Source organism: Pinus tabuliformis, chromosome 3_2 (genome assembly GCF_031772625.1).
Source record: "Pinus tabuliformis cultivar Carrire ecotype Pingquan chromosome 3_2, CPIR1, whole genome shotgun sequence".
Classification (NCBI taxonomy): domain Eukaryota; kingdom Viridiplantae; phylum Streptophyta; class Pinopsida; order Pinales; family Pinaceae; genus Pinus; species Pinus tabuliformis.
Genome location: NC_142302.1, coordinates 599,493,616 through 599,511,793, shown reverse-complemented (window position 1 = coordinate 599,511,793; position 18,178 = coordinate 599,493,616). Strand labels below are relative to the sequence as shown.

Sequence of the window (18,178 nt, the reverse complement as noted above, 5' to 3'; positions counted from 1 at the left end):
TCCATGTATTCCTTGGAGGGGATACATGGAACGAGATCACTTTACTCGAAAAATTTAGGATTAAAATTGCACAAAGGGCAGTGAACCTTGAATTCCATATGTATTCATCTTCCACTCTGGCTCTTCTATCATTCATTCAGAAGTCCTGATGATGGATCTCCTTTGGGATTCGAAATGTCGACAAAGTAAGATTATTACTGTGGATACTCTGAAATTTAAATCAACAAAAATTAACCACATAAGTTTGAAATCCAACATAAATCTATAATAATTTTAAATGGAAAATAATAAAGTCCCAACTACACCACCGTTCTCTCATTAAATTTGTAAATGTTTTAAATGGAAAAGAGTCTAAAATTAATTTATTTTCTATGCAAAAAAGTTAAAATATATTTGGATAGTTTTATGTGTTTTATGAATTTACCCTATCCTTTACACATCTTTCATTATGCATCGATTCACAATTTTATCCAACTACTCACCTGCGCAACTAAATCTTTACAAGTTTTAAATGGAAATTAGCTTAAAATTAACACTGTCAAGACTTGTCTTGTTGTCAGCCTCACAGTATTAAACGAAGATAAGTCCCCTGTACACGCCCATTCTCCCGCACATACCCCTTTTTCTGCTCATCCTTTATTCTGCACAAATTCACAACTCTATGCAACCCCTTCAATGTCGAAGCATTAATAAAAGAAATATCCCCCCTTCTGGTCATGTAAAGGACCTACTCAGAGCACCATGTTAATGTCAATGCAATAATACTCAATGATGGAATGGTCACTCACATTATGCCTATTACATTTTGAATAAAGTCTCTTCTTTCACACATACCCCATCCTCTGCACAAATTCAGCTCTATGCAATTACTCTCTCACATAACTAAATCCATAATATGTCAACATTTTGAATCCCAAAGGGGATCCATCATTAGGACTTCTGAATGAATGATAGAAGAGCTAGAGTGGAAGATGAATACATAGGAAATTCAAGGTCCACTACTCTTATTGCAATTTTAATCCTAAATGTCTCCAGTAAAGTGATCTCATTCCATGTATTCCTTGGAGGGGATACATGGAATGAGATCACTTTACTCGAAAAATTTAGGATTAAAATTGCACAAAGGGCAGTGAACCTTGAATTCCATATGTATTCATCTTCCACTCTGGCTCATCTATCATTCATTCAGAAGTCCTGATGATGGATCTCCTTTGGGATTCGAAATGTCGACAAAGTAAGATTATTACTATGGATACTCTGAAATTTAACTCAACAAAAATTAACAACAGAAGTTTGAAATCCAACATAAATCTATAATAATTTTAAATGGAAAATAATAAGGACCCAACTACACCACCGTTCTCTCATTAAATTTGTAAATGTTTTAAATGGAAAAGAGTCTAAAATTAATTTATTTTCTATGCAAAAAAGTTAAAATATATTTGGATAGTTTTATGTGTTTTATGAATTTACCCTATCCTTTGCACATCTTTCATTATGCATCGATTCACAACTTTATCCAACTATTCACCTACGCAACTAAATCTTTACAAGTTTTAAATGGAAATGAGCTTAAAATTAACACTGTCAAGACTTGTCTTGTTGTCAGCCTCACAGTATTAAACGAAGGAACGTCGCCGCCCTTGCTAACCACCCCCCCCCCCCCGCCCCCGCCCTGTTCTCCCATACATACTCCATCCTCCACACATCCTTCATTCCGCACATATTCATAACTCTATGCCACTGCTCTCACGCATAACACATCCTTCATTCCGCACATATTCATAACTCTATGCCACTGCTCTCACGCATAGCTAAATCTAAAAAAGATTTTTAAATTATTTTCATCCTCGTGGAATAAAGTTGTCTCTACACCCTTGATCTCTCGCATATATCTTGTTCTTCACACACTAAAGCTCCGCACAAGGAAACATGATATAATTAATTAGAGATTTGTTCAACCCCTGCCCACCTATGAAAAGGACCCACAATTGCATCAATTTTGTCATCATTGAATAGAATAGTAACATAACATTGTCAGTCTCAGTGTCAAAGCACTCACCAATGGAATACTCAAAAAATTAGTTTTTTTTTTTTTTTTAAGTGAATTTCCACGCATTGACAAATACCAAAAATAAAAGACCCTCCACTAGAGGAATTATTTCCCATTAGAGCTCCCTCAACCAATCTAAAATTAGAGATAAAATTTACAAAAAATTATAAAATTATTTTTGAATTTATGGAAAAATGGAAATATTAAACATTTTCTCCAAACTTCAGTTAGAATTGCAAAAACACATCAAAATAATGCACAATCAATGCACTTTGACCGCAAGGCAAATCTTATAGTCCCTCACCAAGCACGAATTAATAACATTAAATAACATTATTTTAAACTTTTAATAAAATATAATTATTGATAGCTATTATTTATAATAATGACATGAAAAAAATTATATAGCTATTATTTATAATAATGACATGAAAAAAAATATATGTTTATTGAATAAGTGTATCATAAGTGAATTAATCAATAGAAAATATACATATTACAAGTAGGGATTTAAAAATAAGCGGACAAATTGATATTTGACTTTTTTTAATTATAAATCAATTTAATTTAATAATTATACATTTGTGTTTTTTTAGGTTGCACATTCAAATTCAAAAAAAGGAAGAATATATACATTTTCATATTTAGTATCATTATAAATTTGTTCTATCAAATAAGTATTATCTATAATATTATAATAATAAAATAAATTAATGTGAATTGTCATTATAAATACTTAATCATATTAAAATCTAATATAATTATTATTAATTATTATTAGATAATATATATATATTTTTGTAATGTTTGGCAAGACCATCCATTTTCTATTATATGTATAAGGCAAATTTACAACACACAGTTTTATTAGGTGGCCTCAACTCGCCTCGAGGGGAAACCAAGTCTATTGGCCACCGGTCAACATTATACGCCATCCAAAAACAAATTGCTTCAATCTTTCTAGCAAGCCTAGGTAAGTTTCAGTCTCATGTCCAAATACTGTATAACTATGACAACTGACATAAACTGGAAATTTAAATTCTATCCACATAAACAAAAACTAAGCATAGGGAAACTAATCTTTCTTGACATTCTGCTCCTTAGAGTCTGAGGCTACAGGGGCAGGATCTTTAGCAGTTGCCTTTAGCATTCCAAATAGCTCCACGATGCAAGGGATGTGACGAACAATACGGTCAATCCTGATGTCATGTTTGTGCAACTGCAATAGGATTTTCTCCATGTCTTTTTTGTAATTGTGTAGGCGTTGCATTGTAACTTCCATCCCCACAGAAATTTTCTCCATTGCTTTACCAAGCAGACTTTTCATCAAGAAATAAAGATACAAGGTGTGTTTGAATTACGTATTTCTACCTCTTGTATTCCCTGGGTCAGGAACCATTGTCCTCCAGACTTCTATCTCATCATCCCGGTTCCATTTCGTGTTTTATTTGATCTTCCCAGTCATCAATCAGCTTACAAATTCCTTCATCTGTTTCATCCTTGTATGACGTGGTTGCCTCTGCTATGAAGTGCTCAACATGCTTGCAGCCCCTGCAGCGTACCCTCGTGCTTAGTATTTTAGCTACCCAGGGGTCCGAACCCTTGTTGCCATGGCCACATTCACGTTTTGCTGGAGCCATGCCCTGTTCCTCTGTGCCCTATAGACATTCCAACATCGTTAGCTTCATCGCTCCATTCACCTCAACCCGACACGACTACTCATGCCTTGCTTCTCTGCCCTGCCTAGCCTACAATGGGTTAAGGTATCCTTGTGCCCACAAGTGGCCAGGGGAATTGGGTTCCAAGCGAGGTTCACCCCACTTTTCACCATGCCTCTCCCCCTTACCAAGGTGCAGTTGTTAGTCATCCCCTTGCGGCCATAACCAAGCCTTCAGACCCAACTGGAGCCAAGCGTTGCAAGTGTTTTCATACCCGCATGCCCCTCCCTCTGCCAGGAATATCCTACCCAAGTTCTGCTCGCCCCTCTGCCACTCATGCCACCTGGGGTCCCTAACTACAATCTCACTACCATGCATATCCAAATGCGAGGGTTTGCTCGGTAAATTGCCGACGCTGCTAATGTCTTGTCCCCCTACTTGCAGCTCTTCCTTGCCTCGCTCGGCTACACTCGCCGCGCGCCCCCCCCACCCCGGTGCCGCCCGGCGTGACTTGCCCTTTAGCCCCAATACCCCTGGTCTGAGCATACAGGTAGAATCCTGTATCTCGGCTCAGCCAAGTATTGTTCATTCCAGTGCCAAAAATTTTGCTTCAAAGCAATATAAATATGACACAGAGCCGAGCCATGGCCCCCCCTTGCCTCCCCTGGTTTCTCCCTAGCTGAGTTAAGCCCCATTCAGGCGGCCTCTTACCTCTCCTTCCCCCAGCGGAACCCCCACTGGCGCATGGAATTACCACAAGAACCCAACCAGAACATATGAATTAAACTAGGGTGAGACCAGACTACATACCAGAGAACCATCGCTAGCCCGCAGATGTAGCTTCTCCGCCTCTCTTCCGCTCTGCACTGCCTTCCGTCTCGACTGCAAAATTCACCTTCCCAGCATGTCGAATACCCTTCTCATCTCCACCACCCTTCCTTATTCCTCTCTCTACCACCTTGCCAACCCACCTCCCATGCATTCAAGGCTAAGAACGCCGCACTCCTTGCTTTGAGCATGTGGGGGGCGGCTGTAATAATCGCGGTTGTACTAACCATGTCAACTCAGGGTCTATCTCCTCTGACACCCTCTCTCATCCCGATCAGGAGACTATTAGATAATATTAAATATCACGTAATTATCTTAAATTTTATTTATTAATTCATAATTATTTTAAATTAATTAAATTAAAATTAAATAATTGCATACATTTTTAAAAGTGATTCAAATTTTAATATATTAAAAATTAATTTAAATAATATATTAATAAAAAATAATTTAAATAATAATAATTAAACAATAGTGCAATTTAGACATGTGACTAATAACAAAAAATAGAGACATTTGACCAAATTAATAGCATGATCTAACTTAGAAGTATTAACAAGTTTGAAATGTGTGCATTGTGTTTGGGCTCTATAGGCTTAAGCAGTTGCAATATTATGATTGATAATGGAAATTCTGTGAATAGTATGAGTATATCGTTATCATATCACAAGAACTGTTGCGCTCGTCGTCGCAAAAACATGGAGTAAAAGTTGATAATTTGTATATAATAAAATTTCAACACGTTTTGTCAGTTCTGCTCATGCTTTTTTTATCATCTCAGTGCGTCACAGAGAAGAAAGGCGGTTTTCAGTTTGGAAGAAGGCAACTGACATCGGGCTGACCGGACACAGTGCAGGTTTGGGATAACTATATAATGGAACTCAGAAGGAGGGGTCTGTGGAGAACAGAGAGGGGCGATCAAATTTAATGGGTTGGGACTTTTTGCAAAGTACAGTAGGGTTGTTGAAACTTACAAATACATGATGTTCTCCAGATTCTCTTTAAACAACAAAAGCTGGTTTCGGATTCTCTTTAAACAACAAAAGCTGGTTTCGGAACATATGGAGAATGAAGGTCCCAACTAAGATCATCTTATAGACCTGGTTGGTGTGGCTTGACAAAACGCTTGACAAAAATTTGATTTGGGAAAATCTGTAAAAGAAGGATATGCATGGACCAAGATGGTGCTTACTATGTCATAACTCGAGCCAAATTTACATCTACCACTGGAATGCCTGATTGCATCAGAGGGATGGCGTTGGACTTTTCTTTTTTTAATTTCCCTATAGAATTTACATCTCAATTGAACAGTGTCTGTGTTGGTGGAGCGTGAGAGGAAGAATACACCAGCTTATCCTTCTTTTCATTTTCTGGGAATTATGGAGAGCCAGGAACGGAAATATATTTGGTCATATTTCCATGAACACTCATAAGATTTGCTCCAACATTGCGACTTGGATGGGCACACAAGATATAAATCCGTATAAGGATAAAGACCTGAGTTATCGATATATACATCCATGCATTCAATTTCATGCTAGTTATTTTGATGGCCTTATGGAGCATGGCTTTGGACATGTCACAGGAAACAATACAAAATACACTGGCACGGTGGCACTGCAGAGATATTATTATTATAATGTCTACTTTGGTTAGCAAAAGAATTTTCTATGGACACTATTTACATATATGGAGATTTCAAATCTCATAAATAAAAGGTTGGGGAATACAGCAAGCTGACTTAACCCCATACACGATCTCAAACAATTCTTTGCACTGGGGAATACTGTTTTTTCTCCACCAAACTTTGAAGGCTGGCTTAACTACATACACAATCTCAAACAATCCTTTGTGTACATCACTCTCCAACACATATTAAGGGAGTCTAACACTGGTTGATTCTCTGTCAAAAAGGGGTCTTTCTGTGGCCACTGCCACAATGCACTTCCAATTCCTGGTGTACAACACTCTTGCATAAAATGACTCCATTCCACTTCCATAGTATTTATCCCGTCTATGTCTATTCAATTTGCAGAATATTTGAATATACTTGACTGCATACTGAGACAGATAATCATTATAACAGTAGGTTTATGATTTGGTACTTTTTTTGAACTTTTACACTTAAAATGTTTTTGTTTGTGCATTATAGTTATTGGACATGGAGATTTCCTATCTCACATCTGATTGATTAGATGTAATGTATATTTTTTTAATATTAACTGTTTATGGTAAAATATATATAAACCAGTTGTTTTTTTTCTTCTGAGAAACAAAAATGCGTCAGTATATATATATATAAACCCGTTGTTTTTTTCTTCGGAAAAAAAAGCTCGTCACAGAAAACTGAAGGAACCGAAATCCTAATGATAATAGTTTGAACACGTCATTCCAATGGGGTTTTGTTGTACAAATAGCTCGATTTTAAATCTAACCTATATCGTGACAGGCTCCAACTTAATCCATTTAAAACAAACTAAATTTATTTATGTGGATTTTCCATAGACATCAGAAACTGAGACGAGCATACAGGAGATAGCATAGAAATCTAAATACCAAATTTTAAATTTCTAAAAGCATTTTTTTCCCTACTATTGGCACACAGAATCCTTGCCATGTTATCAGTAATACTCAATAAAAACACAAATACATGACGACCTTATTACCAACGTCCGGAATATGTGTTTAAGGAGTTTGCTTATAATAACCATTGTCGGGAACATATTCTGCGTTGCCAATGCTAGAGCCCGCTTCGTAGCCATTCCCGTTACGGGAACCGGTGAAATAGCCACCACCATAACCTGATCGATATGCACCATTACTTTCCTTACGTCCACCGTAACCCGACTCGTATTGATCACCACGTTGACCATAGCCGGCATTAGAGCCATGCCAATCAGAGCCAGCGCCCGAAACATAAGCTTCGCTGCGGTACCCAGAGCCAGCACCCTTAGCAGAGCTCTCTTTGTATTCGGCACTTACGTCGTTCCCGACCCCCGAATTTTCTGAATAGTACTCACCAGCTCTAGCTGAGCCGGAACGATACCCGCTCCCGGCTTCTCCATAGCGGGCTTCGCTCCCAGAACCAGTGCGGGAAGCCTCGCTGTCGCCATATACGTACCCATTACCGTTTCCCTCGCCTCGGTAGGAACCATAGCCATTACCCGAACCGGTTCCGAAAGCATTATCTACACCGCTCCTCGTGTAACCTTCTCCGTAGCCGGCAGTATTTGATCCACCAGCGGGGTTGTCGTAAGCAGGCTCTTTGTCAAAGAATCTGCTCTCCCTCGCCTCCATGTTGCAGAGAAACAGACTCAATACAAGCACATGGAGGCACAGAGCTTTAGTGCTGGGCTCCATTATCGATTCTATTTTCGATATTAAGCTCAGTCAGAATTAGATTAGCTCTTGAGCAGACGACAGCACGAACTAGAAAGGAGTAAAGGATTCATATTTATAGATCGAAAAAATTTCCCGCAATTATGGTTAAAGCCCTGAATTGTCTGTTAAAGTCTTTGCATAGTGCATTCCCACTTCTTTGTTAGTTTGACGTGCCCCAACCACTCAACTTGAGTTTTGACGTCCACATGGCTTCCACTTTCTCCTTTCAACTTCAGCCGACACGAGATGTGAACATGGCGGTGTTTACAACTGAAAGTGTCACCGTAAAGACGTGACATTTCATCAGTTAGGCCCACAAAGATGATTAAGTCAAACACCTAACCTTACCAACTCCATGATGAAGCGCACTTGTGTATCATCCTTACAATGTCCAGACGCTGGTGGGCAGACGCCTATTGCATTATATTTTACCGCTCGTACATATCATAAATTTTAATATTTTGATGATCAGGGTTGGCAACCGTCTGCTGCGCTTAGATTTAGGCGCTGGTATTGCTGTGATGGGGAATTCGCCTCCAACTATTTTCGGATACATCGTGGATTTTCTCTCCATTGTTGACCAACCCTAGTCACTATGGATTGAAAATGTTTTAATGCTTTAGTGAATATTGGCGTGAGGCTGCCATGTTATTTTATGGCAGTAACTAGATTGCTTTTTTCCTTTTAAAATTATGGGATTTTATTTATTTATTTATTTATTTTTTAATAAGAATTTTGATAAAATTTGATAAGAATTTTTGTAATTTTAGTTTACAGTTGTTAAACTTCAAGATATTGAATGTTTGAGAGGTTTTTGATCGTGATGAATTCATTTCCACCATCAAAAATATGATTCAAACAATGTTATTGCAAGATTTCTTGAAAAGTTTTTGCCCAGATTCTGGTATTTTTGACATTCCTCTACCTCAGTAAAGTATGCCTATTTTATGTTGTCACATACTACGTTTATAATTACATGATGATGGTTGTTTGGTTTTAGGATAGGAAGCTACCTGCAAATTTGTCTTTCACTGGATGATTTCCCCTTCAAATACAATTAAGCAATCTGTAAAACTTTCAAGATTTTTTTTTTGAAATTGTGAAAATAAATAGGAGAAGTGTGAAACCATCCAATAAATCTATTTTGAAATTCCAACATTACTCGAAAATAAAATAATACTAAAATCAATCCAAAGTCCAATAACACCTATCTAATTGATTGTTTATAGTCCAGTGACACCTATCCAATTGATTGTTTATAGAGCTGCTAATTGATTTTAATCTCCGTACATAAACTACAGAATACTTATTATTTGAAACGCAAATTGCCACTGCTCATTCACAGCGTTGCAGACATAATAGTGAGACACAACAATATATTGTTGTTGTGTAATGAGGAGAAGAATCCATGAGATTTGAGAAAGTAAACCTGATCTAGTCAATCTATGATGGTCTATACAAAATGGTCTATACTCTCAAACCTGCTGTAGTCAATCTATGTCAATGGGTTCCCCACTATAATATGGTCTATACGGTTTAAGGGGAATGTTGAAAATAGTAATTCCGATCTAACAACCGATGAATGAACGTTGCGCCTTTAATGCACATATATCGCGCCCCAATGGTCGTCGAAAAGCATATACCACCAACCAGGGGTTAAATTTGACGCCGTATGTCCATATTTTGCATTTTTACCGGTAAAATACGTTTTAGTTTTAAACCTCCACGTCATGCGCTTGCCATTCATTTTCATTGACGAGCATGTTTAAAAATTAAAAAAAATTTAAAAATTTTTTATATATATATTTAACCTTACGTCATATATTTTTTATACCTGCTACAGGCTTCCGACCTTTATTCCAGAATGCAACCATTGCTTCAGCGTGTTAAACCTCCTAAAAAAGGAAAGGTACCTTGAAAAGATGGCATTAACGCGTGAATTTAATGATTTGCCACGGCGCCTGCGTTGCAGTCATTACTATTACTTTTATTATTGATATATTATGTATTTATTGTTTATCATCTAACTATTGTTGCCATTTAATTATATTTCGTTACACTCCGAGTATTATATCATCAATTTTTTTTTAAAAACTGATAAGAAGCAATTGAGAATTTACTGCCGGTGGAAACATACATGATATAACAAATAATATATTTAATTCATAAGCACTGCACTGGAAATAGATATATTAATTATTTATATTTATATACGAGAAAATAGAAAGTAATACATGCTATAACAATTACTATATTTATCATATTTAATGATAAAGTAATTCATAAGCACTGCACTCGAAATAGATATATTAATTATTTAGATTTATATACGAGAAAGAGAACGTATTTTGATAGTATCTTGTGTATTGTAAACTTGAAAGTAAGATTTTAAGAAAAATTAAAATTGATATTTAAGCCCCACATATATATATGGCACGCTTCAAGTAATCGGTACCTGGTTGAGTGGCCCATTATTTCACTCTACATCAAGGTTTAATCAGTGTGTTAGTGGCCCATCATTTCACATTGTGCCATCGCCTCACAGCCTACAGGGATCTTGACGATGTGGCGATTTTGTTGTGAAATACTTATAATATTAATAATAATTACTATAACTCAGAGCTTTTTGGATGTGAATCTGTAACAGTGTAATCTTATAAATTTATAATCTCGAGACTTCGGCCGAGGCAACTTGCAAGTTTAGCGTTTATTGACAAAGTACAGTGATCGGATGGCTATCAGATCTGCGGATTTTGCATTCAATTCGCATTCAATTCACATTCGGATTTTGCATTCAATTCGCATTCAATTCACATTCGGATTTACCGTTTGAGCATTTAGAATGAAACCTACCACTGTTACCAATTACCAACTTACCAGCTGTAAACTTTAATATGTACAAGATTCCATTAATGAGTCCTGTGGCGGCCGCGGGGAAATAATCCATCACTTAAAGCTTTATCGTCAATTTACCACCGAATCCCGATCACTTGTGAATCTGTGATGAAGAGAGCAAACATAGTGATGACTATGACAGGCTCACAGCGAATGATAGTAGACGCGCCATGGGAAAAGAAACAAAAGCACCTAACAAACCAGTTCACAGAGCACAGACGAGGTGGAGTTGGTGTGATCGTTGTTCAAAGTGGACACCTAAGGAGGACGGTCGCATGGTAAGTACCTTGACCCTCCTACTGTTTCAATCTCAGAACCCGAATATTTGTTCTATGTTCCTGCATTTCTGTCAAGGTTCTATGCTATTAACTACCGCCACACTCCTTAGTGGGCACTTCATTCTATTCAATTTAGGAGTGTGGGAGAATCAACAAATTCACCCGTTACAACAGTCACTTGAAATTTGACTACCCTCTGTGCAGTCCGGTCCAAGTTCTGTCCATATATTTCACTGTTGGGTTTCGCATTGAATGAATGTTTGAGTATTGGGTTTTGCATTGGAAAGTGGGTATCACAGGATTTTGCTGTGATTGAATTCTGAGTAAGGGGTTTACACCCATGAATTTTGCGCAGTAAGTCTTTTATATGTTTGAAATTTCAGTAGAGCTTGATGCATTGAATCCATTTGTCTTTAGTGGGATATTAAACCTGAATTCTGAGTAGTGGGTTATGTAAAAAATTGAGCTTTGTTTTGTATTTGTTGTAAAAAATTGGACTGGACTTTCAACAGCGGTTTGTGCAGTAAATAGCATTAGACTGTTGGGTTTTGTCCGAAATGAGGTTGAACACAACTTCTTGTCTGCAAAGTCGGTTGTTGGGGGAGCCACCAAAAGGGTCGTTGTATCCAACCGAGAAATCATGCACATTATGTTTTTGGTTTGAAAATTATTTCACAATTATTGTTCTTTTATTGTACAATTTGAAATTAGATGAAACTTGTACAAAGAAATTTTAAAAGTCATATGATAAGCAGTTTAAAAATTAAAACGTCATAAAAAAATTCCTTGACGGATAAGATTACCCGTCAAATTTAACCCCTGCCACCAACTACTTTTCTCTGAAGGAGGAAACACTTCTGTTAATGGAAAGTCCATTTCAAGTGATTGACGAGTAGTCCTCGTAAATTCAGGGATGGAATTTGCTGGCGACGTGTCCGCAAGTTCGTTTAGATATTAAAAATATTAATTACTTTATAATATTCGCTGCACTCATTAAATTATTAATTTAATAGGTTTGTCGTGATGACTGAATTTGACTTGACTGATAGATTGAATTTAAAATCGAAATATGATTTTTGTAGATTAAATTTCAATTCCAAATTTTGATTTTACTATATTTGTTGTGATCACTGAATTTGATTTGATTGATAAATTGGATTTAAAATCGAAATAAGATTTTTGTAAATTGAATTTCAACTCGAAATTTTGATTTCATTGGTGAATTGAATTCAAAGTCAGGTAAAGGTTTCCTTTTTGATATGATTGTTGTCATCATTAAATTTGATTTGATTGGAAAATTGAATTTTAAAATTCAAATCTGATTAAGTTTGTGAATTAAATTTCAAATTCAAATAAAGAATGTTTTTTTTATAAATTGTGATTTTTAGGTTTTTTTATTAGAATGTGATGTTTCAAATTTTTTTGTTAATTAATTTTTTTGATTAAATGGTCTAAATTGAAAGATGCTAGAATATTTTCATGGTTGCCGCTACTCCATCCATTGATTGTTGGAAAATGTAATTCCTACTTGTTTTAGTTAAGTTTCTTGTTAAATAAAAGAGTTTGTTCCTATTAGTTATGAGTTGTTTTCTAGATTGGTGTGGGGTTGAGAGAAGTGATTGTGTGTCCAAGACACTTTCCTTATATTGAGACAACACTTCATATATTTATTTCTAACATTATTTGATTAAAGATGATATAGAATTCCTTATGGAAATTTAACATCGTATCAGAGCCCGTGAGGGCCTAGTCCTTGGCCACTCTTGGGCCGAGGGAAATAAAAGTTTTGTAAATGTTTGTTTGTCCATCACCCTCTGTCTGTTGGCCAAGGCAGCAGTGGTTGGGGTGATTCACCCCTGAGATCTGCTTTAGTTGGAGAATTATAGACCGACCTGCGAGATGTGGAAAGAGCTACGGTGTAAGTTGTGAAGGGAGCCATCCTCTGAGATTGATGGAAGTGAGTGTCTTAGTGGAAATATTGTTCTTTTGATCATTTTTCTTGTGCGATAAAAGAATTGCAGAAAATGATCCATTAGATACGGCTTGTCGAGCTCAGCGGCGTATGATGATACGGTAGTACGCAATCCATGAGGTCAATCCTATGGGCACTGCTGATTTTCGTGACGTGCTTGCTTCTCAAAAGGGTTTGGCGACTGGTGAGGTTCTGGATTCGAGGGAGCAGCTAGCGGGACCTCCTTTGACCGCCTTTGTGCATAGGACCTTTTCTGTTTTGAGTCATAGCATCTCGCTGCACGTCCACAGTGTCGAAGGGATCCCAATCCACTTTGATGGGTTGAATTTGTGTACTCATTGAAGGGGTGAAGGCAAAGCGTGTTAGGGATTTTAATGGCATAGTGTGGTGAAGAAAACTGAAGTGTTTGAAGTAATTTATAATTTCTATGCAGACTATGTTTTTTTGAGCAGCGGTAGAGATTGACTGGGCAGAAGTCTTTGGACATGGACATGGAAATGGTGGAGCTCTAGCGAGAGAAGAGAAGAGGTTTAGCGACGGTGCATAAGAGTAGTGGTTCAGGGGCCAACACTGAACCAATGTGTAGATTGAGCCATCAATAGGAGTAGCATATGACCAGGGTTCCTTCCTCTTGCAAATTCGACTAGGGGTCTCACTCACCGCCTTTGGTAACTGAAGCTACCCGCTAGTCACCTCCCTGATTACTAGCACCTAGGGATCTCAATGGTAGACATTTTTCTAAGCAACAACAACTGTTGGCTGGCCTAAATATCCTGCAAATCTCCCATCACTATCTGTTGAATGAGATGGAGGACGATTTGGTGGACTATTTAGAAGTTCCCTACGATTTTGTGCCCATATGGACAATCTCTCCACCTCATCTTCATATCTCAACTAATTCGATCTCTCTGCAACTCCCTACTACTCTGGCGGGTGACCCTAGGGTTTTCTCAATGCTCGTTTTTCCTTACCCTAGCTTTCCGACATAGAAATTTTCACCGTTTGTTGGTCCTTCATCATCCTCCTTGTTGTGTTCAGGCTGCCTCGATGCCTCTTTCTTCTTGCCTATCTTTGACTACTCCCCACCTTCTCCGACATCCCTATAGATTATTGCCTCCTGTTTGGACCCCGACCATTTCCTCTAACCCACCGAATCATCCGTGTATCCCTTCCTATGAGGCTTCATTTCCTTCTAAACCTCCGGATCTAGGCCCTCATTGTACTCAATCTTTGGCAAAAATTGATCTCTCTTTTCCACATCGGGCGTCTATCCCCCTTTCATCCGGTTGCTTCGAGGGCTCTACCTTGTCGCCTCCTGATTTGGGCAAAGAGACTAGGGTTTGCAAAGACTAGGGCACATCCTCTGATGTCCCCATCAATCCTCCTTCCTGTAAAGCCACCCGGCCTATGAATAAATCCAAGTGCATCAAGGAGGGGAACAAAAAAATCTCATTAAACCTCGATGACAGTCTATAGATGGGAGATGTACTCAACACTGTAGATAAAGTTCTAGTCGGACGAGTTCAGGGTCGTTCTTACAAATCGACCCGACTTAAGAAATGGATCTTAGAAATTTGGGGACAAGTTCTTGAATAATTACCCACGGTGGTCACCTTATCGTGTGGATGGTTTGCTCTTTGCTTTTAGCGCCCAAAATATGTTTCTTGGGTTTTGTCTAAACTCTGGCACATTAAACTAGCCCCAGTTTTTCTCAAGAGATGGAACCCTCTTTTCGACCTGGATCGTGAACAATTGGGGTTTGGTCCCATCTGGGTTCACCTTCCTAGACTACCGCTTCATCTCTGGTCTAAGGACACCTTCAAGCGCATTGGGAACACTTTAGGTACTTTTTGGGCGATGACAAATCCTATATTGTCACTTGTAATATGGTTATGGCGTGTATCGTGGTCCATATTGATACTCGTGAAGGTTTGGAGGAAAACATGAATATTCAATGGAGGAACACCTCTCGTCCTTAGATTCTTAGTTATGAAGAAGTGCATTGTAGGTGTCTTTGATTTCATAAGGTTGGACACATGTATAAGCAATGTCCACTACTTGCCTCCAACTCTGTATCTGAGCCTTATCCTGATAATATTGCAGCAGATATGCCATCTAGATCTCAGGACAAGCAGTGTGCTAAAGCTATCGGTCATCCTCCAAGAACAAAAGCTCAGCCAGATGTATCATGCTCTGAACCTGTTCAACCTTCGTCTCCTTGTGTCACCATATCTAGCACGGTAGCTATAGGCCTCACTCTGAGTAATGTTTCCTCTCCTCTCCCTCATTTTCATCCCTCTTTTTTTGATTCTCATCTTACTGGATCATTATCTCATTGCATCATATCATCAACATATGTTCATCCCCCTCTATTTTTCCCCTCTGTATCCCCTCTGCCCACCTTCTCTAATACCCACCCTGTTATCCCTAACGCCCCGCTTACTGCTCCCTCATCTGAGGCATCAAATTATTCTCATATGAGCCATCCATATCTCCTTCACTCCCTGGTCAAATCATCATATGGTGATTGTTGTGTCCTTGGTATTGTTCCCCCTCCAAAATCATCTAAATATACCAAGCGAAGATATTTTTATATGTCCAAGTCTATGCACCTAGTTTTTTTGGATGTAGCCAAGGGTAGACAACTCTCCATTGACAGGGTTCTTAGAGGCAAGACCACCCTTCCCTTAGGTTCTCCATGAAGTGGCTCTCTTTTAATTGTCGCGGACTGGCTAGTCTTGCCAAAACACTAGCCTTTCGGAGACTCCTCGAACTTGAGAGGGTGGACATCATTTTCCTTCAAGAAAACCTCAGACTTGTTGATAAGATTATCCCAACCCTAGATGTCGTAGTATCTAGATAGAATTTTCATGCATTAGATGTCCATGGAAGATCTGGTGGTATTGCTTTTGGTTACAATCCTAGGGCAATCAAACTACTTAATATTTGGGGAGGTGATGGCTTGATTGGGGCTGACATAATTTATTCAGATCTTGGGAGGGGTCTGAGATTGATTAGCGTTTATGGTCCCTGTATTAACCGGGCTGCATATTGGGAAAAACTTCTCAATTTTTCTTATATGCAAGCAGGCAACATCATCTTCAAGGGAGATCTCAATTTCTCCATGTGACATGCAAAATCTTGGGGATCCACTTTCTGATTCCATTAGCCTCATATTGGAAGATCACCTCCTCATTGATATCCTTATGGCTCGGCCACACCCTACCCGGTGAAACAAAAGAATTGGAGACGTTGTGCTTGCCAGAAGACTGGATTATTTCCTAATAAGAAGCTCTTCTTGGAAGTCTCTCCCTGTATAGGCAATGGGTGGGATCGGGAGGATTATCAGACCACTCTCTTATCTACCTTGAGATTGCACATGTAGCTCGAAAGCCAAAATCCCATTTTAAGTTTAATTCGACCTGGCTCAAGGATGAAGAGTACACCAAAATGGTCTCTAATTATTGGAAATCTCCCCCCCTGCTCTCGAGCAGTCTCACACTGATTTTTTTGGTAAAATGCTTCTCTGCCTTAAGCACAAAACAATTGATTGGTCCAGAGTAAAAAGGGCGAGGGATGATCTCATTCTCAACAATATTGAACAAGATCTAGCTAATCTGGAAGGAGTGGATGAAAGGGGGTTTGATTTTGTTGAAGCTAAAGAATGCCTCACAAACCTTGAAGCAGAGAGGACCAAAATTCTTAAGGACGAAGAAGAAACTTGGAGACTTAGGAGTCTATCCATATGGTTACAATCTGGGGATGACAACACTAAGTTTTACCATCACTTTGCAAATGCCCGTCGTTCCATCAATACGATATGACACTTGGAGAATGATATTGTTCATCGAGTACACACCCTCAGGCACCTCAGGAAGCTACTATCGCTGAGATTATCAAAGTAGATGTATTGTTCCCTAGATTTGTCAATCACGAAGCTGTAGAGGATCTCATCAAGCTGGTATCTATGGGAGAAATGGAAGGTACTCTTAAATTGTTTAAGAAAGACAAGAGCCTTAGGCGGATGGTTGGCCAGTTGAATTTTATCTAGCCTTCTTTGAAGTGCTACAAAATGATTTGCCTCAGGTCATTGAAGAATGTCGGGTTAGTGGCTGTATGTATGATGCTTTTAACTCGACCTTCATCGCCCTTATTCCCAAATCTGACTCCCCTCAGACCTTCAATGACTTTAGGCCTATTTCTCTCTACAATTGCATATACAAGATCATTGCCAAAATCATTGCAAACTGCCTAAAGCCTATTTTATCTGACCACATCTCTTCGGAACAATTTTCCTTCCTTAATCATCGTCAAATCCATGAAGTTGTTGGCACTGCACAAGAGGTTCTTCATTCTATCAAGATCAAGAGGCTAAAAGGTATGATCCTTAAGATTGACTTAGCAAAGGCTTTTGATCGTACCAGCTGGCTATATTTGAGAATTCTCTTGACTCATCTGGGTTTCCCTATAGCCTTCATTAACTGGATCATGTGCTTCATATCCAATGTCTCTTATAGTGTTCTTATCAATGGTTCTGCCTCTCCATTTTTTCATGCTGAGCGAGGTCTTAGAAAAGGTTGTCCACTCTCTCCCCTTCTTTTTTTGCTAGTCATGGAAGGTTTGAGTCGGCTCATCTCTGAGGAAAGAAGACTGGGCAGACTACAGGGTATTAAAATTACCAATAGATGCACCATATCTCACCTGCTTTTTGTTGATGATGTCCTAATTTTCCTTAATGGATCGATTGGTGACTCATCTATATTCTTTTCTATCCTCAAGTCCTTTTGCCTTGCTACTGGCATGGAGTGCAATTAAAAAAAAAAAAATCTACTCTAATTGTTGTTCGATGCTCCCAATATGAATCACACTTTTCCCATCGGAGATTTCCCTTCCCAGTTCTCCCCTTTGATGATGGTCCCAAATACCTTGGATTTTGACTCAAACCCATTCACTACAAAATAATTGATTGGATATGGCTAGTGGCTAAGATTGAAAGGCGACTGAATATCTGGCACCATATATGGCTATCTAGGAAATGTCGCATCACTCTTATTAAATTTGTTCTGGAAGCAACACCAATGTACTGCATGTCCTTGGCTAGGATTCCAAGGGG

At 38.4% G+C, this 18,178-nt stretch overlaps 1 protein-coding gene across 1 annotated transcript; it reads right to left on the bottom strand.

Annotated features, from left to right (window-relative positions):
• Positions 1-6,996: 6,996 nt before the first annotated feature.
• Positions 6,997-7,978, bottom strand: LOC149182017 (uncharacterized). The gene has a single exon (XM_089418457.1). The coding sequence runs from the start codon at positions 7,897-7,899 to the stop codon at positions 7,225-7,227; it is 675 nt and encodes a 224-aa protein (XP_089274583.1). The 5' UTR covers positions 7,900-7,978; the 3' UTR covers positions 6,997-7,224.
• Between the last annotated feature and the right edge of the window lie 10,200 nt (positions 7,979-18,178).